General features: G+C 43.8%; 1 protein-coding gene across 1 annotated transcript in view; it reads left to right on the forward strand.

The window, feature by feature from the left end:
- bckdhb (branched chain keto acid dehydrogenase E1 subunit beta) overlaps window positions 1-22,039 on the forward strand; it is a 43,341-nt gene that overhangs the window by 3,153 nt on the left and 18,149 nt on the right. The window contains exons 4-8 of the mRNA XM_084472221.1: window positions 861-994; window positions 2,431-2,586; window positions 3,738-3,846; window positions 9,316-9,413; window positions 11,068-11,178. Of these exons, the coding sequence (XP_084328347.1) occupies window positions 861-994; window positions 2,431-2,586; window positions 3,738-3,846; window positions 9,316-9,413; window positions 11,068-11,178 (608 nt within the window). The remainder of the gene's footprint in view (window positions 1-860; window positions 995-2,430; window positions 2,587-3,737; window positions 3,847-9,315; window positions 9,414-11,067; window positions 11,179-22,039) is intronic.

Raw genomic sequence — 22,039 nt, forward strand, 5'->3', positions numbered from 1 at the left:
GTTGCTGGCGGGGATCTATAAGTGGGTAAGAGGCAAACACAAACGCAGTCGGCTGTAGTTAACTGTAGAAAAAGTATCTGTAAAGATTTCAAAGCAACACCATGTAGAGTGACCACTATAGCAATCCACATTATAAAATCCTAATGCTTCTTCCACTTCTCTTCAGTAGAAACCTCCATAATGAAACGGGGAACAAAACGTTAACTCCAACCGCTCTGTTTCTGGGTTCTAGCCAAGGCCCTATTGCCGTCTCCCCCCAAAGGTTCTGTTATAACATAGTTGGACGGCTGGATCCAAGATAAGTCAGGTTGCAACCTCGGTTGAACCTACATTCAACATCCCTGTATGGAAACAGGTTTTTTTTTCTGTTATGAAATTGGTAGAAGAGATCCCTAGGGTGTGCTCTTTAATTAGTGCACTTCCATAGCCAAGCTGTCACTCAGCAGACACAACTTGTGTGTTTTGGTTTTAACTACAGTCCCGACAATTCACCTTAACCGTGTCTGCATACTTTACTGCTGCAAGGATGTTTTCGTTGGTCAGATGTAGAACCTTTAATGCCTAGTCTAAAAGTTGATGGTTTGCATTCCTTTTTTGGACTTCTGGTTTTTAACTTGAAGCTGTATTTCATGGACAGGACAGTGTCTGCTAGCTTAGTTACTGTCACCAATATTTGTTATACATGACGGGTACCCAAGAGACAAACTTTGCTCCAAGTTAAGTTTTTGCTATAAAAAAGAAAATTCTACAAATTTTAGGAATTTCTAGCGTCTTTGCCGGCATTCTGACCAATTGAACAACGTCCTTTCTAGATTATTAATTTCCATGTAAATGTTTTATTTATTCTGCTTCCCCACTAGGTAAAGACAGAGTGTTCAACACCCCTTTGTGTGAACAAGGCATCGTGGGATTTGGCATCGGTGCTGCAGTCGCTGGGGCGACAGCCATCGCTGAGATCCAGTTTGCAGACTACATATACCCAGCTTTTGACCAGGTACGTTTTGTCTCACATTAACGGTGTGAGTAATATGCTGTTGATTATTAATAAACCAAGAACACTGTTTTCCAGCAATATAACTATTTTGAACTATTGTATGTGTTGTATCAATAAATGTATGCTTAAAGGAAAATCAACTGTTCAAATGTATAGCATTTTTCAGTCATTTAAAAAAATGCAATAAATAAACTACATTAAATTGACCCCTAGAAGGTTTGGTGGAAGACGTTGGCTTGCGGTATGTGCCTGTGTTCATGCGTGTATATATTATGTATATGTGTCATTGGCTTTCTTATCTAGAATCTAGTATCTATAATGGGCCATCATCCGGAGTTGCAGCTTGCCCCCTGTTCCTCTGTAGATGTGATCATACTTGGTCGCCCGCTGCTATCTGTGCTGCACACTGTGCCGAATCTCCCGTCTCTGGAATCGGCCTCAGGTTTACACAGAGCCCAAGGAACACCTGCCCGAGTAGCATCCTGCGTAATTAACACATGTTATCACCCTCTCATTTTCTATCGCAAGTTCACGCGCCCATAAGAGATTAGGCTTCGGCACAATGGATACGAGAATTAAATGTAATCAGAAACGCTTGGCTATGAAGGAGGGTGGTGGGGGCCAGGAGGGGGGGCTCGATTTGGTTTGGTTCCAGCCAGGTGTGTGTGTGTGTGTGTGTGTGTGTGTGTGTGTGTGTGTGTGTGTGTGTGTGTGTGTGTGTGTGTGTGTGTGTGTGTGTGTGTGTGTGTGTGTGTGTGTGTGTGTGTGTGTGTGTGTGTGTGTGTGTTCCCACGTCAACACCTGGTGAGGGAGATTAATGTGACGTCAATGGGCTGACCTACGAAGATGGGGGGGGGGGGGGTGGTTCGGTAGCCATGTCTGCGCGTCACCGCTGTCCTTGACTATCCACAAGATGGATGCCTCCTCGGAGCAACGCTGAAAATACACACCATAAGGGAAAACGTTTCAACATATATCGTTGCGGCTGTTTGTCATTGTGAGCCTACCTGAATTCACCAGGAGAGGTTTTTGGAGAGGGTAGGTATCGGGCGTCGCATGAAGAAAACCCCCAGACACTTCAGCCAATTGAAGGGAAAATTGCATTTTAATAGCTTTAAGATGTAAAGCAGAGACAATTTGTTTGCCCAGAAAGGAATATCAACTTTCCTCTGACGTACCTCTTATTAGGCCAGTTTAAAAAGAAATATGCAGTCATATCCTTAAATTCCTTTTTTAGCTTATTTGCGACCTTTACACTCCCTTCAAAATATATGTGAATATAAAAGTCCTGCAAGGGGAAGAATCCGAGACATCAATCATATATAAATGGTTCTTAAATCACAGATATTTAAAGTGAGGGGAAGTTTTTGCAATCATGCATGCAAAAAAATAATAATTTCACCGTTTTTCCTTTTCTCCCACCTTTCATTCACCAGATCGTGAATGAGGCGGCCAAGTACCGCTACCGTTCAGGCGACCTGTTTGACTGCGGGAGGCTGACCATCCGAGCACCATGGGGCTGCGTGGGCCACGGATCGCTGTACCACTCCCAGAGCCCAGAGGCCTTCTTCGCCCACTGCCCTGGCATCAAGGTCTGCGGCGCTCTGCTTTCACTCTAGTCTCCATAGCCGCTGCCCGGCCCCCTTATCCCCTCTGCCAAATTTCCCTTTGAGGTTGGCTTTTGTTTATTGACATCCAAGAAGAGAATACCTTTTTGGTTCTGAATATTGATGGGCTCGAAGGGCGTTTTTGACGTGTTCATATTCCATGTTTTGTTATTTGGTTTGCTGTGCAACTTGAATGTTCCACATTTACCTCATGCTGATTAAAAAATGGCTCGTTTTGGCGGTGGAGATTATGCAAGGTCTGGTTGGACTGGAGAGCTGGACTGGTGATTCAGTTGGCCGGGATATAGCAATGAGCTTTAACCGCCTTCCCTCCGAAAATGTTTTTGTTTTATGTCAGATTTCAAAGACTTTTAGACGTCAAACATTCTTATTTGAAAATTACTGATGTCCTGCTGGTGGACATCTGTAATGGCATGCTATCCATTGTGTGTATATGTTATCTATTAACAATGCATTGCTTAATAATCTTGCAGAAATGTGGTCTGGTTTAAGTCAAACAGTGCAACTACATACCGTTTGATTTTGATTCAGAAGACATTTTCTTTATAGGTCATACGAGACTTGATCCTGCCATTTTCCATGCAATATCCCTGCCATGATTAAAAGTGCTATGCTCCTAATCTTTCTGTTTTTAAACATGTGGAAGCAAAGGTCTTTACATGAATCATAGAGACAAAAACCCTGGGCCCAGCCGATGCTCAGTATGGATATGCGTGTATGTGTCATTAAGCTGAGATTTGTGTACTCTGAATAAATGTTTTTTAAAAAGAATATAAAAAAAAAAACAGGCCAATATAATGGTCCACAATAAAGGGACTGCCAGGGGACACGCATATGCATATGCATATCTTGTTCGAATTTTAATTATTCACTTTTCATTTCAGCATAATGTCAAGGACGCCGTGATTGCAAATTGTCAAAAACTGCATTGAAAATTTATCTCATTTTGAGAATCAGCCCGAGTTGGTAAATGGACCGATTGGGCAGTACTAAACTGTGTGGTTAGAAGATCACAGCCATCCACACAGGATCCATATTTATTGGAGAGGATCCATTAAGAGATGCAATCAAAGTGGTGTGGCTAATGAACACCATGTGCTTCTCTTGTGCTACAGGTTGTAGTGCCTCGCAGTCCGGTGCAGGCCAAGGGACTGCTCCTGTCATGCATTGCTGACGAGAACCCCTGCATATTCTTTGAGCCCAAGATCCTCTACAGAGCAGCAGGTAAGCCTAGTTTAGTTTAGTATAATGTTTTGCACCACAATATTATAAAAAAAATTGTTATTGGGGAAGTTAATTTTAAAAAGTAGTGTTTGCTCGTTACGAGTTACTTCTTCAAAAATTAATCCCTTACTTTACTTAGTTACCCTCTATGGAAAGTAAGTTTTTACGTTACTTTTACGTTACTTTTATGGTGCTTATTTTCAATCAGTTTGAAATAATGTGAATTCCTCCATCCAGTGGTGGATCTACATTGAATTACACCCCCCCCCCCCATATATACGTTTATGAGTGAAAGATAAACTTATATTTATGCAAGAAATTCGAGGTGTGACTGACCCACTAATTCCATTATTGCTCTATGGTGTGTGCCATAAAGCATGCTCCCAAAAAAATAGTTTTTAAATCATTGCTCCAAGTCTATTTTTAATAATGTGGCTGTCACATTAACTATCTATAGTTTCTGTAGGCTTTCCGACTATTTTTGGTCTGTTGACATCACATTTTGGATGATGGTTGTGGGTGGTGATTCTAGCTGAGTTTAACGTCTCATGCAGTGTTGGGGCAGGGCAGCTCAGCGATCGCGTTCCTCACATAATGTTTATCACATAACCCTGCAGGCTTCAATAAGGATTTCAATCCGCGCTAACAGTGGATCCCCCATTCCCCCCCTTGTCCGTTCCATTTGGGAGACGCAGTGGTGAACTGTCTGCTGCGCCCCCTCTCCTTTTCCCCTTCTCGCCTGCAGCCGGAGGGGGCGCCAATATGCCTATTCCCCACACAGTGATATGATAGATAATTGAAAACCGCTTCGCAGAGCGGATGATTTTTTTTTTTTGCTCGTGTGCTTGTGCCGCCCCCAATGTGACATAAAATAATACCGGCTGCCCGCTTTGCCCATGCCTAAAACCACCACTGCCTCCATCCCTCAAAAGTTACCGTTGGTGGCTCCGCCGCGCTTGACTGACTGTTCTCTGCATGCTATTGCTAGTACCAGCCTCAGTGTGGAATGAGCGCCCACGACTATTGCGCAAGTGCGCAGCTGAGGCAGTGTCGCTGTCAAATCGGTCCCTGGGAAAAGTAACATTGTGCCCAACTGAAAAAGGAACTAAGTTTCATTACCATATCTTCAGTAGTAACGTGTTACACTACTTTTTACCCAAAAAAGTAGTTACGTTGATGATAATAATAGTTTGTAATGTTTTCAAAACAAGGATTACAAAAACAGAATGCATTGCTTAATGAAGACCTTTTTTGCAAAATGACATTATCATGATCAAATAAAGTATCATGATCCAAACAGCAGGGACAGGACAGGGGTGGTGGCCTTGATGGGGAGGCGTTGGCAGGCTACATACGTATTGGGCATAAAACCCCTCCATCTTAACCTCTTCTGCTTCCTCAGCCAACCTCCCTCTGTGGTCTGCTATCTTTTTGCCTATGGTGGCTTTATTCAAAACAAAAGTCCCACTTTCTCCAATGGATGTGAAGCAAGACAAACAAACAGTGTTTCTGGCTACAGCAGCAAGAGAGAGTTCAGCAGGAGCACAAGTGTGTACCAGCTGCTCCAAATGGACTGTAAACTGTTTAGTGCTGGGTTGTGCACCTCTCACCCACCCATCACCACCACCACCACCAACACCTCCTCTTAGTCCAATCCTTCTTCTTATTCCCTCTCTATGCCAGGTATACTGAACAAAGCGTTGTCTACATTTCGCTGGAGTGGAAACATTTTCCACTTAAGTGGATATCTTTTGCGCGTCCATCCACACGCAGAGAGCAGAAAAACATGTCTACTCACGCCCGTCTTTTTTGTTTGGTTTTTATTGAGTCACAACTTTGTTGAGATTACACCTCACATTGTATGAGACTGTCCCTTGAAGCTACATAGTTTCATTTTCGATGGGCGTTCTTTGAAATAGCAGATTCACCTTTTTGGCACAACATTTAAGTTGAGGTGAACCTACTATCAACACCTAGATTCTGCAAGCAGTAGTCGCCCACAGGAGCATGGTCTTCATGCCACACCCCAACTTTTTATATCAGAAACTGGTAACAAGCTTATTGGGGCTGGCATCCTCTTGCCGTGTTGGCCAGCAACATTTTTGTTTTTCACACATGGTTTATGATTCAGGATTTATGAGGCCTGATTCTTACTGTTTGATAAGAGCCACATCAAATTGTCGAAATATGAAAGTGGACCGACGTGGCTGTTATCGCGGTGAATTAGTGTTTGTCAGCCAGAGTATTTCCTCATGTTGCAGCCATAGACTGAAAAATACTGTGATGTCCACTCTTGTTTTACACAGGTCCCCTATGGAGCCGAATTGCTTGAGATTTGTATTGACTTTGTATTAAGAGAATGTATTGTTAATATTGTAACGTTCTGTTAATAGAACGTGGTGAGTCTTTTTGCATCCACCCGCTGCAAGCTGCCATTAGATAAACAACATGTTAGTCGCCCCACCAGAGGGCTATTCCATCACAAGCTAAGCGTAAAGCCGGGCTTATTTCGCCTAGCCTGGCTTCTTTCAGCTAGATTTGCGTTCCATTAACGTGACTTAAGGGAATCTACGCTAAGTAACCATGGCAACTTATCCGACCAAACTAACCTGGTCAGTAGCAGGCTAACTGTCACGCTAACTTGAGCGGTGTTTCAGAGAAATCCATCTATCGGCAACAATTGTACCATCAGAAGGTTCCGCCAAGCCTAGTCCTCACAATTTTGTCATAAATGTACAAACAGTGTATATTTTCACTAAGGGTCTAAGATTAAATGATGCAAATGAAATAATTAAATTAATTGCTATCTATTGTTACTGTGGCACATTTTTATACAAATCTATGTATTATAGCGTGATCAGGAATCAGCAGTTGGGTGAATAGTCTAGCACTTGCCCTGCGATACGAGCGACCCGAGTTTGCGTCCAGAGTATGTCATAGTATTCTTGGCATTGGCTTCATTTTGTAATTCCCTTTATTAATTTTATGAATTCCCTAATTAAGAATATTCAAAGGAATGGAAAATAAATGGCATGAAAAGTTATTTGATTTCTCTAGTAATCCTTCCTATATTACTAATTGCGTGGGGATTGAACCCCGGATGACCGTGTGCAAGTCCAACACGTTAACTCCAGACTATCTCTCTGCTTTCAAATCCATGGTCAATATTAAATTAAAATGTTACGCTTAATACTACTTGCATTCATCAGATCAGTGATTTCTTTGCCAGACAGCCTCCCTGTTTCTATTAATGGTTACGGTGTTCCCTTTTTGAGTTATTATTTGCTTGTACTCCTCACAGACCTCCACAAGCAGCTTCTGTTTGCCGCTGGAAAAGATCCCGCTCGGTCCTTTTCGGACATTTGATCCATGATTCGACATTCACGGTTATGGGCTGGTTACATATCTCGTGAACACGCGTAATCCAGGATAACGTTAGCCTGGCTTGAACCTGGCTTGAGCAAGGCGCGGCTGAACTGCGTTGATGGAACGGCTTAAGCCTCAAGTGGAAGTTGGCTCTAGTTCTAACTGGGCTTAATCAACTAAGCGGCGCTTACGTTAGCGACTTGGATGGAATACCCCTCAGGCTTCACAAACAGGCGGTCATGGCTGCCGCTTTGTTGCCGTGCGGTCGAAATTAAAACACTTCACATCAAATAAAGTCACTCATGCGTCCCATCAGCCCACAATAAATACATACATTTAGTTTGACGTTCAAGGCCCTATTTCACTTCCAGATTCATACCATCACATTGTCGTCTGCTCAATAGTTCCTGTTTTCACATGATTGATGGGAAAGTTACAGGCCCCGAGAGGGGTCGACACCTGGCTATTGTTTCCACTTGTGATAACGGGGTAATCTCGACAATCGCAAGCTGTGTTGAGTAATGCCACATTAGTTCAATCGTAGACATCTCCCTAATGACGAGTAAATTCCAGAACTTGAATTCAGCTTAACAGTTGAGCGGCTCCATGAGAGCCAGACGATACCGGAGGGACGGATGTGTTGTTCAGCGATACCCGTTATGATTTACGGTATAATTATCTCCCGCCGTGATTTGGTTGTTGCACAGCGAGTACAAGGGGTCAGAGTGTGCAGATGTTGATAGTCATGGGGTCTGTTGATTTTTATTTTTGCTGCACTTGGCATCTCAGGAAAATCTGCGCTCTGCCTTGAGATCAGCATATTTCTCTTCAGTTCAGTTCTTTAACACTCAAAGTTGCTTGCGCTTTCCTGGAATTCTGTTTCTGCCATGTGTCCAGTAGGACTGTTGTGCTAGTGCAAAAGTTATTCTCAAGCATTATTAGGTGCATTATTATTATTAGGTAATGCTGTTGTGTGTGTCTGTGTGTATATCGGTCGGAACAGTTTGAGTGCTGAAGAAATGATATATGTTTGTGTCAGGACCTATTTAAGGCTGTTCTGTTTTCATATACCAAAAAGTGTATTTTTCCAGCTGTTACAACAGCCATTCGTATGTGTATTAAAGTCAAATTTGGACACTAGCATTTAGGAAACTATTGAGTCTGTTAAATAGGCAGGAGTACCAGGGCCACATGGCTCGGATAGGTCTCTCTTTTGGGTTTTTTGAGATCATTATTTAGCAAAGAGATGGTCTCTCTTTTCCAGTGTACTACAGCCACAGAGGGCCTGACAAGGCCGTACCACACTGTGAAAATATAGCACTAATTTCCAACTGTTAATGTTTGCTATTGTAGGAAATGGTACCATGGTCCTGAAGGTGTCTGTGTCAAAATGCAAGGCGGCATTAGAGGCCCCCCCCCCCCCCCCCATCTTCCTGAGATTGGAAGATTGTTCTTTTTTTTTTAAATACCACATTCCAGTTTGTCCATTTGCGATGAGGTAAAATAAAATAGTTTTACTGCATTAATGGGTGAAGTTTATGAGGGGTAGTTTATTCTTTTATTTAATTGGTACTTTTGAGGTCACTTAATATATTTCCCTAAAATACATTTCACTGAATTTATTTTATGTGCTCAATTGAGAATTCCAAAGAGATTGTAAAATGTTATAAAAACTTTTGATTCAAAGCTAAACCTTCCTGGCACTCCATTTTTTTGATTGATGTGCATGTTTATGTGGGTCCTTTCCCCAAACCCGGTTCCATCCCACCAATGTTTTGTAGTTGGGATTAATTATAGTTAGTTTTGTGTTTGGCAAAGGATATCATTAGGTCATGTGTTGGGTTTTTGCTGATAAAAGCACAATCTCCCACTAAGTGATGACTCTGGAAAAAGGCTGGGAAAGCGTCCGTAACAGGCCGCACAGTACTCTCTATGATTTCAGCCCCTCCTGTCATCTGCTCCCATCTCGCCAGTTAAGGACCTGGATAATTCAGACGCAGACAGCCCGGTCAAATGATGTATGCGTTTGGACAGAATTGACCCACCACAGATAATTAATCACCTCACGTCATTGTCTGTCCGGCTGTTCTTTTTGTTTTTAAGTGGAACAGGTCCCGGTTGAACACTACACCGTCCCGCTCTCGCAGGCAGAGATCCTGCAGGAGGGAAGTGATGTCACCCTGGTCGCCTGGGGAACGCAGGTAAGGGACACACACCGCAGATTAGTCTGTGGAGAGGGAGAGAGAAAGAGTGGACCACCCGCTCTGCCCGCTGACATTTTAAAATGGCTCCGGACATCCAGCCACGGATTACCTCCTTAACACGATGACAAGCCCCATGCCCAGGGATTTCAGCCCAACGGGCCATGACCACAGCCAATCAGGCGTTTTCATGTTCTCCTCTTGAGACGGCACAGGCCTCCGGCTCGCTGTCCCATTGTTCCTCTCTCGCTTTCCTATCCTCCCACTGCCTTCTTCCCCCACTCCTTGATATTGTATTACACAGCTTAGTATGGCCGTTTCTATAAAGCGCGAGCGGGGGGGGTATTTCTGAATAAGGTACGCCTATCCACTTTTAAAGGCTTATTCAGGCCCGGTACAGGACTGAAATGACCATGATGCACTAGCACCGGGGTTTGAGGTCTGATGTCAGTGGCACGGGGTGCTTGTAAATTATGTGTGGGGAGGGGGAGGAGAGAGCCACTCCTATCAGTTGACGGCGCAGATGCAACCGACGGGAGAAACGACTACCGCAGCAGATCGGTGAAAGCATTCCCCACCCAACAAACCCTCCCAGCAGATGTTTCTGATTAGCCTGTTTCAGCTGAGACTTTCCCACTTAGCCCCCGGTAGTCGCTGCAATGGGTTCATGGGATGTGGAGGAAAGAGCCCACTGGCGCGACCCACTGCTACGGTTTATTGGCTGCATTCGGCGCGGCTGGAGGTCTTTGAAGTGGTTTATTTGGACTCCCCACCGGCAGCCACACTCGTGGTTCATCCTGGTTTAGGTCATTAGGACCCCCATTAGGTCTGTGTTCCCCCGGCGGCTCCTCGCCCCAGGGGTCCTCATCAGGCATTAAAAGTATGTTCCATCAGCCATAGATTCTCAACGTAAAACAGTGGGGGACAGACTTTCCATTGGATCTCGTAGGAGCAGTTAAGGACTGCTTCTATAAACCTGATGATTCCCTTAGTGCCATCTAAAGCTCTGTGGCACGAGGGTCACATCGTACACCAGTGGCACTTACTGCACCTCTCCCTCAATCAGATATATTTGCCCTTTATTGATCAAATATGTTCAACTCAGTAGGTAATGATATTGGGCATTAGAGATTTTGATCCAATAAAGAAAAATGCGGAGAAACTTTACCTTTTTATATACTTTTTTTTTAAGTGTATGTGAACACCCTGTTTCAGCTTGAATCCAACGCTATTAGAATTATCAAAGTAGCACTGATAAAATGGCGAAAATGACTACGAAGAAGAGGTATAACCAGGGTGCTATTTGTTTTTTATTTTTTTGAAATTTATTTTTCAAATTTTTTAAATGTTTCATGTCTTTTTAGTTTGCATTAAAGATGAATGTTCAACTGTTTGAAATGTAGGCTAATAGGGCTTACGATTAACTTAAAAGAATTAGGCCTGTTGATTGCCTATTTTTTCATGATTACAAACCAAAAAAACATCCCCCCCCCATTCTGTTTTTTGGACAAATCACACCCTGCGTATAACTACGTTTTAAAGACCATTTTTTTCTCTGTTGATTTCATGAGCTGTTGGCTTGGGTTGTGTTTGTAAGCAAGCGAAACACTGGGTGCCTCGGCGTCACTCACTCCGTGAATGAACTCTGTTCCAGATCCACGTGATGCGGGAGGTGGTCCAGATGGCCCAGGAGAAGCTAGGGGTGTCCTGCGAGCTCATTGACCTACAGACCATCCTGCCCTGGGACACGGAGACCATATGCAAGGTCTGCTAATGCACTCACACACACAGTGACTGAACAACTTCTGTGCATCTTGTCTTTGAGTCTTTTTTTCCTTATCAAGGTGGGGAGGGGGGTGGGCCAAGAAAACCTCATGATCAAGTGAGATCATTGAATCCAAACATATTGTTGCCCGTATCGCAGTATTCACATTCAAATGTTTTTTTAAACCATCCTCTTTTTGCTCCGAAAAAATGTTGTGCTTCCTGGGTCCTGCTGGTTAACAGGGTTTCTTCCTGGCACGCCACATGGGCCTAGCTTTGTGAATGAAGTGTGTTTTTTCCAATGCCGGTCAATTGCTCCTTCATTGCATTAATTTGAAAGAAGTAGGGTACATTTATGATGCCAAATCCTGCAGGTTAAACAAGGTCATAGAAATGTAATGTAGAGATCGGGTTTCTGATGCCGGAACGCATTTCATCAAGTGGCGGACGATGCACATGTTTTGCCAATTCACATGTTCGCGCCGAAACATGTCACCCGATGCCTTGTTGTGGCTCTGTGGCAGACTTTAACAGGCGAGCCGGCTGTTGGCGGATGCGCCAGATTCATTCATTTCATACCCTTGTACACATTTATTTGCTCTTTAAATGTTTCCCTGGGTGAGCCCATGGTACAGTTGTTGAGCACTGTGGGGTTTCTGCTGCCAAGCAAATCTTATAACCCACACTTACGGCACAGGGATGAAATTGCTCTAGCAGGGTAGTAATTTACCAGGGACTCTATTGGAGCCCATAGCGCAGACAGAGCTCTTCCAACATGTAGTCAGCCGAGGAAGATCCGTCAAAGACAAATTTTTGTTTTGTTTTTTACCAACTGTCCTTTGGTGCTGAAGCACCGCCCTTAAGAGGGCTGCCCTGAGACGGCGTGTTTATACACAGAGGCTTAGTGCTCCTTCGGGCACGCCTGCCATCCCGAGCTTGTCAAGTTCAACACCTAAGGCCCCATTTTGAAAAAAACCCTATGTCTAATATGGCTAATTCCAGCTATCAATCAGCCCCACACACTTGGGCGCACACACACTTTTGTTATTCTACCACTTGGTTGTGGGAAATCACACACACGCATGCACGCACGCAAGCACTCACACACACAGGCACTCTCTCATACACACACAAGTATAGATTCTATATCACATTTTAGGACAGTACGGAGAGATCTGGGAAATTAAAAGGGCTCAGAGGTGATGGTGATCAAATATTGTGGGATTATGGTGACTAGGATCACGTCGTACTAGTTGTCCAAAAGAAAAACCGGGAAGAACTCCTTGATATGCTCCACAGAACGTCAAAACCTCTAACATTTGCATATTGATAGGCCTATGAATAGCACCCTAAACTTCTCTCACTATTGTGATAACCTCACTGCTCACATTACAAGGGGATCAAGGGGAACAAGGGGATCACATTACAATTTAATGTTTCATTTAATATTGTGAAGCCGTATTCCACTAATCCCTCCAATAAAGGACAAAGCCTCTTGCAGTGATGCACACCATTACAGAGAAAGGATAATAAATCAAACATGGTCCCATTATTGTCATTTCTTCAGTTTTTCAAAAGTTGTTTCTAATGGTTTGCCAATATGCGCCTGCCAACAATCTTGGTCTGATTTGGCCTTTTCCCAACTATGTTGTGATTCGAGCTTGCATGTATCCAAGAGGGCGAGGTTTATTATTCACACTCACACACATGTGTGCGTGAGATACATCCAACTTTGTCCTGATCGGACCAGTGCTAAAAACTAAGCAAAAGTACAAAGTGTGTGGTAATTTCGCCGGCCTTTGGTTTTATGACGCTGATAAGACAACTTTGACTGAGAGCCAGTCAATATTTTCTTGAGGCCAGTAGGTTTCAGACCTCAATGAACAAAATTTAAACACCAAACCCTGCTTTTAGAAAAATGCACACATGATCGATACAGACACAAGAATGTTACATGCACTGTGCACCGCAGCGAGTGTATCCTAGATGAGCTGGAGGAGAGCAGCATGGCCTCAGTCACCCCGTTCCGTGGTACCTTAAGTACTGGGTGCTGCCGGGCTGCACCCTGCAGTCTTGGCATCCGCCCCACCGCTGTGGCTGCAAGTCTTCCCAGGCTATGAGGTCCGACCCTATTCTTCACACGAGAACCAAGCACTTCAGGTCTGCTATGCGTGGAATGCTATTTGCATTTTATGGGAAAGACGCAACTTGTATCTGTTTATCTAGTTTTTAGTTTGTTCATTTATGGGTTTGTGTTTTGTGACCAAAATCAATTTCTCTGTCGCGGGATAAATGATCGGTCATAGTATCCTTGTAGGCTGCCTACAGGGATTATAACGGTCAAGAACCGGATGAGCATTAATTAAAACTACAATGGATGGAGATGGATGGGATTTTATTTATTTCCAGTTTATCCTGTGTATTTTAGATCTAGACAACAAATTGGGTGACTCATTGATTTCAGATTTTTAATTCAAACAACCTGGAGCACCTGGTGTCCAGGCTCCCCATAATGAATACGTTTTGCAAGCACTGGCCTTTTTAAAAATAGGTTGATTGGTTCATGGACCAAAGAGATGTGTACCCAGGCTCCTCTCCGCCAATTAGAATCCTGCATGCACTATGACTCACACGTTTTAAGCATTTTCCAACCGTGCACGTATGTACACGGTCTGTATTTTGTGTTGTGTTTCTATATAAGCCTTGTGTTTTTCATTTCTTTAATGGATGACTAATCCCCTTACCGGCCCAAGTCTCGGAGATGACCAATTCAGTTCTCTGCAGTCTTATTCCTTTGTTCTGTTCCCATCGGGATATGTTTTGGTCTTGGCGATCGAAATTAGTGTGTAATGTTGACAGATGAGTAAAAAAAAAAAGAGCAAAAATTTAGAAAAAGAGTGGAGGGGTAAAAAAGAGTGCATTTTAGGCGTGTGTGTGGGAATCATTCATTTCAGAGATAAACAGAATGGCTGGATTGCCTCCACACCACAACGGCTGCTAGGATTAAACACTGTGGTAAGGGTTGCTGTGTCTAGTTTACATGTGGCGGATTTAATCCTGTGATGATTTCCATGTTATCAAGAACACTTATAGTCAACACATCTTCGTTGACTAGCTGTTTAGGCTGGTGCATATTTAAATGCATGGGTTTTTTTTTGCTTTGGTTGAACACAAACCCATGTGCTATTCTTGCGCGAGTCCGCCCCGCAAAGTGACTCCTCAGTGTGACTTCGTCCAGGGTGCAGTTGTCAGAGCCTCGTTTGTTATTCACTCAGGTTTTTCCATATTCAGTGTCCAGCCAGTGCCGAACTTCAATAAGGCACATGGCCGAGGAGGGCTGGAATAGATACTTGTATGTTTTTATGCCATGATTAGAAATGCCATTTCCCATAATGCCTCTGTGAAGAGGCCAGCTGTACTGCCGCTCATTGATTTGAAGGGGCCCCAGGGCAATCCATTTCACTACCAACCTGCCTTGAAACCACAACTTTATTCTGGATTATACATTTGTGGGAGCACCCAGAGAGCACCTAGCCTGGTCCTACCAGACTCTCGTACTTAATTTAATTTGCACAGAGAGTCTGGCCACTCTCCATTGACAAACGTTAACTCACTTGAAGGCGGGTGTCTGTTGGAGTTTAAAACTATTGGATCTGCCCAGTGCCACTCTGGAGCTGCCATAACCAATCGATAACGTTTGGTCTTCTGACTACAACTCAACTAGCGCATGACCACAGCGTCATTGTTCTCAGCCACTCCTTCTGTTTACTGATTGGACAGCCAAATAATTTGCTGCAGAAAAAAAGAAATCCAGACCTAGTACTGAAGGGAAATGAAAATTGAGTGGAAGTACGCAATGAGGGCTAGAGATCGCCCTCATTGCAAAGAAAAACGTAAATGTTAAATTTAAAAAAATGATAGTTGGCACGTATCCATTTTGGCAGATATTTTGGTATCATTGGTTTATTTGAATAAGACAAAGTCCATAATAATGGAATAATCGTGAAGTGTTGCCCGTGTTGTCTTAACCCTGCCCTACTTTGGTGTTAGGCCTGCAGAGCAGATGAGGTGATGCTGCGGCTGCTCGTTGCCATAGCAACAGGCTGGTGTTGGCAGAAGAAGAGTGGCAGCTGCGCACCGTGCCCTCAGTTCAGTAAAGTCTAGTCGGGTTTGCGGTAGGGTTTTTTGTCTTTGTCCAACTTTGCCAAAGTTTTGGGCCTAGGTGACGTGACCTAGATTTGAACTTCACACTACAGGTATCAGACTTTTGTGGAATGTTCATCAACGTTTCCTTTAGCGTACTCCTTTTGGAAGTTTCCCTTGCTCCAGTGCAGCCCGGGCTTCTGTCATCCTGCTGCTGCTGCTGCTGCCGCTGCCAATTTGGCTGAACCTGTTCAACTCCAAAGCATGTGCAGGAGGAGTCATCCGAGGACGCCCAGTGTGCGCCGCTGGTGCGTCAGGCACGGCGCATGCACCGCTCGCTCCGAGCACACGAAGCCATTTACCCTCCGTGACGGGGGGAAACAAAAGGGAGGCAAACCGAGGCACAGATGCTCCTGCGTCTGGTCAGCAGCATTGTTGTTTTAGTTTTTTTCGTGTGTGTGTGTGTGTGTGTGTGTGTGTGTGTGTGTGTGTGTGTGTGTGTGTGTGTGTGTGTGTGTGTGTGTGTGTGTGTGTGTGTGTGTGTGTGTGTGTGTGTGTGTGTGTGTGTGTGTGTGTGTGTGTGTGTGCCTGCCTAGCTATTTGAGATCTGGTAACCCACAGCGGGGCCGATAAGGCCCTCTTATCAGAGCCCCCCCTCCTAACCCTCCTCCATGTCTCTCTGAAGCCGACTAAGTGGCTCCAAACCGTAGGGCCTGTCATCGGCCCAAACACTGGGCAAACAACGGACATGGAAGCTGGCTTCGCTGCACCCGGCACGCGGACCTGTTTGTTTGCCATGCACCGAGGTGGAAAAGGGGACAGGAAAGGGGAACGGCCCCTGGTGTTTTTTGCTCACTGTCAAGTCAAACGCGCTATTCTCGTGTTTGACGGCTGCGGTTGTTATTGTTTTCAATACTATCTACCATAATTATACATAGTGAGTAAGATGTCATTGGGGCAGAAGTGAATATGTTTCAGATGTTTCTGAAGTCATCTATGAAGAGAAACTTCAGTTGGGGCTCTTAAAGGGGTAGCTCTGATGGATGGACGGATGGGATGGAAAATATTCCCATCTTGACAACATGGTTGATGTGAAATCATAAAATATTTTATTTGTTACATATCCAGCCATAGTTTAAATCAACCTTGTTTTGTGATAATAATAAAAGATTTAACTTTCAGCATTTACCTCAAATGGAAACATTTCATCTCCATTACATGGAGACATTTTTTCACAACAAATCTTTTGGTATTGTTTTCTCTTTCTTTTCCTTCTCAGAACGTGTGATGGGTCTAGCTTCTGCTGCAGCATATTTTTTTCCAATGCCCAAGTTTGACCACAGCCTGTTCTGGTACCACTGTTTTTGATAATGCCTTTTACTCACTCTTCTCATACTCAATGCTGAACTCAACAACGAGTTGAAAAAATGTGCTGATTATGCCAGACTATTAACCATCCTACAACATTAACATGTTGCTCTGTGCTCTGTTCAGTCAGTGGAAACAACTAAACCCTTTCCAAATAGGTATATGATTTTTTTTTTGATCCCGGAAAACGGTGGAGCTTGCTACTCTTGCAGGCTCCACTGACTTCCAGTTTGTAAGGCGCCCACATTCTGCCTGTGGGGCCTGAACGAACAAGCCCTTACAACTGCAATCCTGTTGAGCCATTAAAAGCGACCAATCCCACAGAGCCCCTGGGTTGCTTGGAGGCCACAGTGAAATGTGTTTTAGCAAGCCTTCTTTCAAACCCAGCTTCAGCACCAGTGCTATTGATCAAGGTTGCCTGTGTGAACATGCTTACAAGAGGCTACGGCATAGGTATGGCACATCAGGTTATGGTTAGGGCGACGGTTTCCAAGATGCTGTTTTCAATCATGGAACAGATTTCTCTGAGTGAACTTGGTTTGAACATCGGTACGTTCAGATCACTTCAAACAAAAGCAAACAAACACACAATCTGGCCCTTGCGCTATGTCTGCATCATCACTTTTCAATTAGAATAATTTATTGTCATCTTTCTTTAATGGCGTCCTGTTTATTCAAGGTCACAATAAAGCTGTGTGAATGATGGCTATATCCTGCCATGCCCTCATTTAAAGGTTCAATCTCAAAGTTGTCATTCTCATAAGGAGCCATCCATTTTAATTAAGCCCGGTCTTTACCAGGTGGCCTCCAGATGATTGCCCTGCAACTCTTGGCTGACAAACATTGCTCACGGGCGGGATGGTGGAAGTTTAGTAAAAAGATTAGGGCGGTTGAAAAAAGCTATAATCTGACACATGTAAATGTTTTTTGAAAAAAAACGTCCGTAATGGGGTTAAATGCAGCCAATTGCGTTTCCACAAAATAACGATGCCTGGCTAAATTGAGCTAAGCTCAAGCACTAGGGATTTCCCATAGGTAAAGGAGACTATGCTTGCGTTACGCATGTTGTGTAAATGTCCTGAGCTTCACATTGTATTGCATCCCCAACCGTACTGCTTCTTCTAACATAAAGACATACAGGTGCATCTCAATAATTAAATGGTTAGTGTGGAGGGTATTGTCAATGACTGTCTTCTTCACAACTGGCAAGTCAGTCTTCTCCATGATTGTGAAGCCTACTGAACCAGACTGAGAGACCACTAAAATGCTCAGGAAAACTTTGCAGTTATTTTGAGGTAATTAGCTGATTAGTGTTACACCTTGAGTCTAAAACATTGAACTTTTTCTGAGATACTAAATTTTGGGTTTTCATGAGCAGTAAACCATAATCATCAAGAATAATACAAATAAAGGTTTGTAATATTTCACTTTTGGTGGAAAATGTATCTATATAATATGAGTTTCACTTTTAAATTTGAATTATTTAAATTAATTTACTTTTCCAAAATATTCAAATTCATTGAGATGCACCTGTGTATGTTAGGTTAATACTCCTGCTTGTGCTCTCAACCAATGCAACGGTAGTAGATCTGGAGATGGTCCCTCTGTGCTGTAAAAGGGGCTGGCCACTCCTAGGGCTACAGCTAGTGATGGTTCAAATGCTCCGAGTGATTGTTCAAATGCTCCTAGCGCTACAGCTAGTGATGGTTCAAATGCTCAGAGTGATTGTTCAAATGCTCCTAGCGCTACAGCTAGTGATTGTTCAAAATCCCACTCCTCCTACTCCCTATTCTCCCATTTCTCTCGACCTAACTGTCCCCGAGTTGTTGAGAAAAGAACAAAAATAAAATGAGTACGTTGGCCATAGGTCTAGGTGCACTCCGGTTCATCTTCTTGTGCCCTGTCTGTATTTGACCCTGGATTGAGCCAGAGGGACAGGGTCTTATGGGAATTATACATGGTTACTGGGGGTTTTGTGGGTCTCTGTGTCTTTTGGCCAATGTGTGTATCATAACTTGTGTGATTTGTCGTACTGTGGCACTTTTTGGTGGTTATATCGATGGAAAATGACTCATGGTTGGTTTTTTGTTGGTGGTCTATCATTTCCCCACTCTCCTTTTGAACGCTCCTTCTCTTTTCCCTGCCTTGCTGTCTCTGGTGAAAGGTTTGGTGCATCAAAAAATGTGGCTTATCATCGTTGGTACCGTACATAACCATGATACTTGAGCAGGCCTCCACAGACATCACCAATTTAGCTGTCAATTTGACCCATTTGAAGTAAACGGGGGCGTTGATATTTGATCTAGCGGCCTGCCTCAAGCCAACAATTCCCATCTGCCTCAATGTTTATGATCCAGAATCCTTTTTTTAAGCTATCCTAGCTCAGCAGAAGTAACACCACTCCTAGGGCTCACGTTCCATAGTAAGACACTGGATATTTCTAAAATCCTTCTTCAAGCACTTGACGAAAAGGGCAGGGTCTCCGATTGGCAGGGACTTTTCACAGCGAATGTGAGCGTAGATTGTTGAGGTTCGACCAGGACAGTTGCAGTTAAATAGCTTAGCGTGGTCGACAGGCCTACAGGTTGGAAATGTGTTTGCCCTGTCCAAAAGTGGTTTGTGCACACACTCACTCACGGACAGTTGGAGAGGCACCCTGTATCAGCTGCTCACACTCAACATCGCATCACGACAGCCGATCAATAAATCACAGAACCCAGCGTGATCTCTGTGGCTCTTCACCCCATGGGATTGTTTTGCCTCCTATATAGGTTGATGACGTTGAGTAAACTAGGCTGGGAAATGATCCACATTTTCCTCTAAATGGTTTTATCTTGTCTTTTTGATGGTTAAAACTGTTGGTTCAGTAGTCCAGACACAGCAGGGGAAAGTGCTTGTGGAGTTGATGTTAATAATTACATTATGGCATCGCGCTTCTTTTATGAGGCAGAACTCTAGGAGGCTGATGGACTGCTGGGATGTACTGGTGAATTGTGCATCAGGTTTTCAACAACAGATGTTTTCTTTCAATGCATTTCAAGAGCTTTGGCTGGGGGTCCCGACAGATTGAGGTCGTTGGAGTCAGTCGCTGAAGACAGAAAGCAGACCCAGGTCTGACAGTCAGTGTGTCTGTAGCGTCACAGGGGCCGCCCCGGCATCCAGGATGTTAAGCTCACTCTCAGACGCACCCATACTGTCAATACCTTGAAAGGAGCCGGACAGCACCGGCCAAGGGCTGGCCTCTGAGGGCCCACAAATAAAGAGTGGGTTGGACTTGGAGTGGGTACCGGACCTAGCCTCGCTGATCCTTATGAGCGAACGTTTGAATGGATTCACCTTAGGTGAGAGTGCACTGGAGTTCAGGATGAAATAACGCAGGGCTTCGCAGGTACTTTGTGCCATGCAACCTGGACATCTGTGATAGGCTTTTATTCAAACCATATTCCAGCCATTATGCTTGTTTCAATGGTCATGGCTCCCCTCTCTCCAACAGGGTGTGATTATCAGAAAGATGTTTGAGTTATTGGTTGGAGTGGAAAAGACAAAGCCCTTGGCTGCACAACCCCCTGTAATTGTAAACTGTTGAGAAACACACAAATTGATAAATTTTAACTTTAGTCAACCTTGGTTATTTTGATCTAAAACAGCAGTCTTGGAGACGATGGGAGTCGGGTTCCCAGGTTTCTGGTGACAGGTCCGAATTTATTGTTTTTGGTTTTTATAGTCGTTCTCGCTCCAGATAAACAACTTGTTGTTTTGGTCTACACTGCTATTTCTTACAAATTAATGGGGGATGGGTGTTGAACGTTCTAAACAAAAGGCCACTGACAAATATGGCTTTCTAGTTAGACAGTGGTAGGATTTTTTGAAGTTTTCTCCCATCTTCATTTTTCATATTCTGTCAACTCTTTGACCTTAATATGCAATGCAATGCATTTCATTCAATTAATTAATAACCAGATTAATAAAAAGTTGAGCTGGTGGATTTGTATTGTACCCTCCCAAAAAGACACTTCCCACTTTGGGATTTAACATCAACACCAACCAGAACATGATTCTGACCTTTTTAATAAAGAGCATTTGATTGTTTTGCTGCCTCCGTCTCTGCTCATGCAAGCAGTTATTCATGAAATACTCAGACTAAGCTGTTATCAGGTGTGTGTGTGTGTGTGTGTGTGTGTGTGTGTGTGTGTGTGTGTGTGTGTGTGTGTGTGTGTGTGTGTGTGTGTGTGTGTGTGTGTGTGTGTGTGTGTGTGTGTGTGTGTGCGCATTCCAGCAAAAAGTTTGTGGTCTGGTTGCAGGGCATAAAGGTAGAGTGTGTCTCATGGTGTAATTGAGTCGAATTGGCCTTAATGGCTCTTTATGAGTTGTTATTTCTGTCTGAGGTCTCCCCCGGCGCCCTTGCTCCTCGAGAAGATGGCCTGGCCACGCGCCTAGAGTTAATCTCACTCACTCTCACCCTCACACTCTCTCACTCTCTTTTTATTAGTTTTTATATAGAGAGAATATATATAGGTAGAACGAATACGCGAGGGGATACAGATGGAAAGTGAGGGGTACAGAGCATGAGAGGAAGGATAGTTTGTAGTCTCACCGGATATGGTGTTTTTATCGGTCTAGCTCCCTCGCTTCTATCTTTATCGGATCGCATCAAGGGGCCCATTTCCACACCAATCCTGGCCGAATATCAGGCGCTTCCTCCAGAGGGTCGTGTACAACAAAGTCTCACAAGAGGGACTGGAAATGGAAGCTGCTTGGGTGGAAAGGAAGGGCTAATATTTTATATAAACCTCAGATCAATGTTATATCTAGGGTTAGAGGTCAGCCTATGGTGAGTGCTCGGCGACTATGATCCTTGCACTGGTCCAGCCTCTTGATTCTCCTCTTCCTGTTGCCCTGGTTCAACGGACCGCATCAAACCGTGGGAGACAGGAGGGGGGAGCGCGCAACGCAAGGGCGGTCAAACGCAGGGTCTCTTTCAGTCGGCGTCTGTTTGGCTTCGTGTGTGAACATAAGCAGCTAGATTAAGTTGTATTTAGTTATTGTTTTAATGGAACTTTTCTGTGGGATTCTCATAAGGTCAACACTCATTTGAGCAGTCGAGTAGTTTCCCCCCTGCTGATAATATTTATAAAAAACGTATGTGTGTGTGTGCACTTGAGTTTCTGTTCCATAGTCAACCCACAGTCTTGCTTAGGAGCCAAGCCAGCTTCATTTTATTTTATCCTTCTATAAAGTCTCTGCACTGTGCTTTTCTGAATGAGTTACGGCCTTGTGATAAGTCTGTTATATAATTTTGGAAAATCACATCTTCCACTAACCATAGCATTCAGGGCTTTACCCAATACTTT

This window comes from Micromesistius poutassou, assembly GCF_964030765.1.
Source record: "Micromesistius poutassou genome assembly, chromosome: 8".
NCBI lineage: Eukaryota > Metazoa > Chordata > Actinopteri > Gadiformes > Gadidae > Micromesistius > Micromesistius poutassou.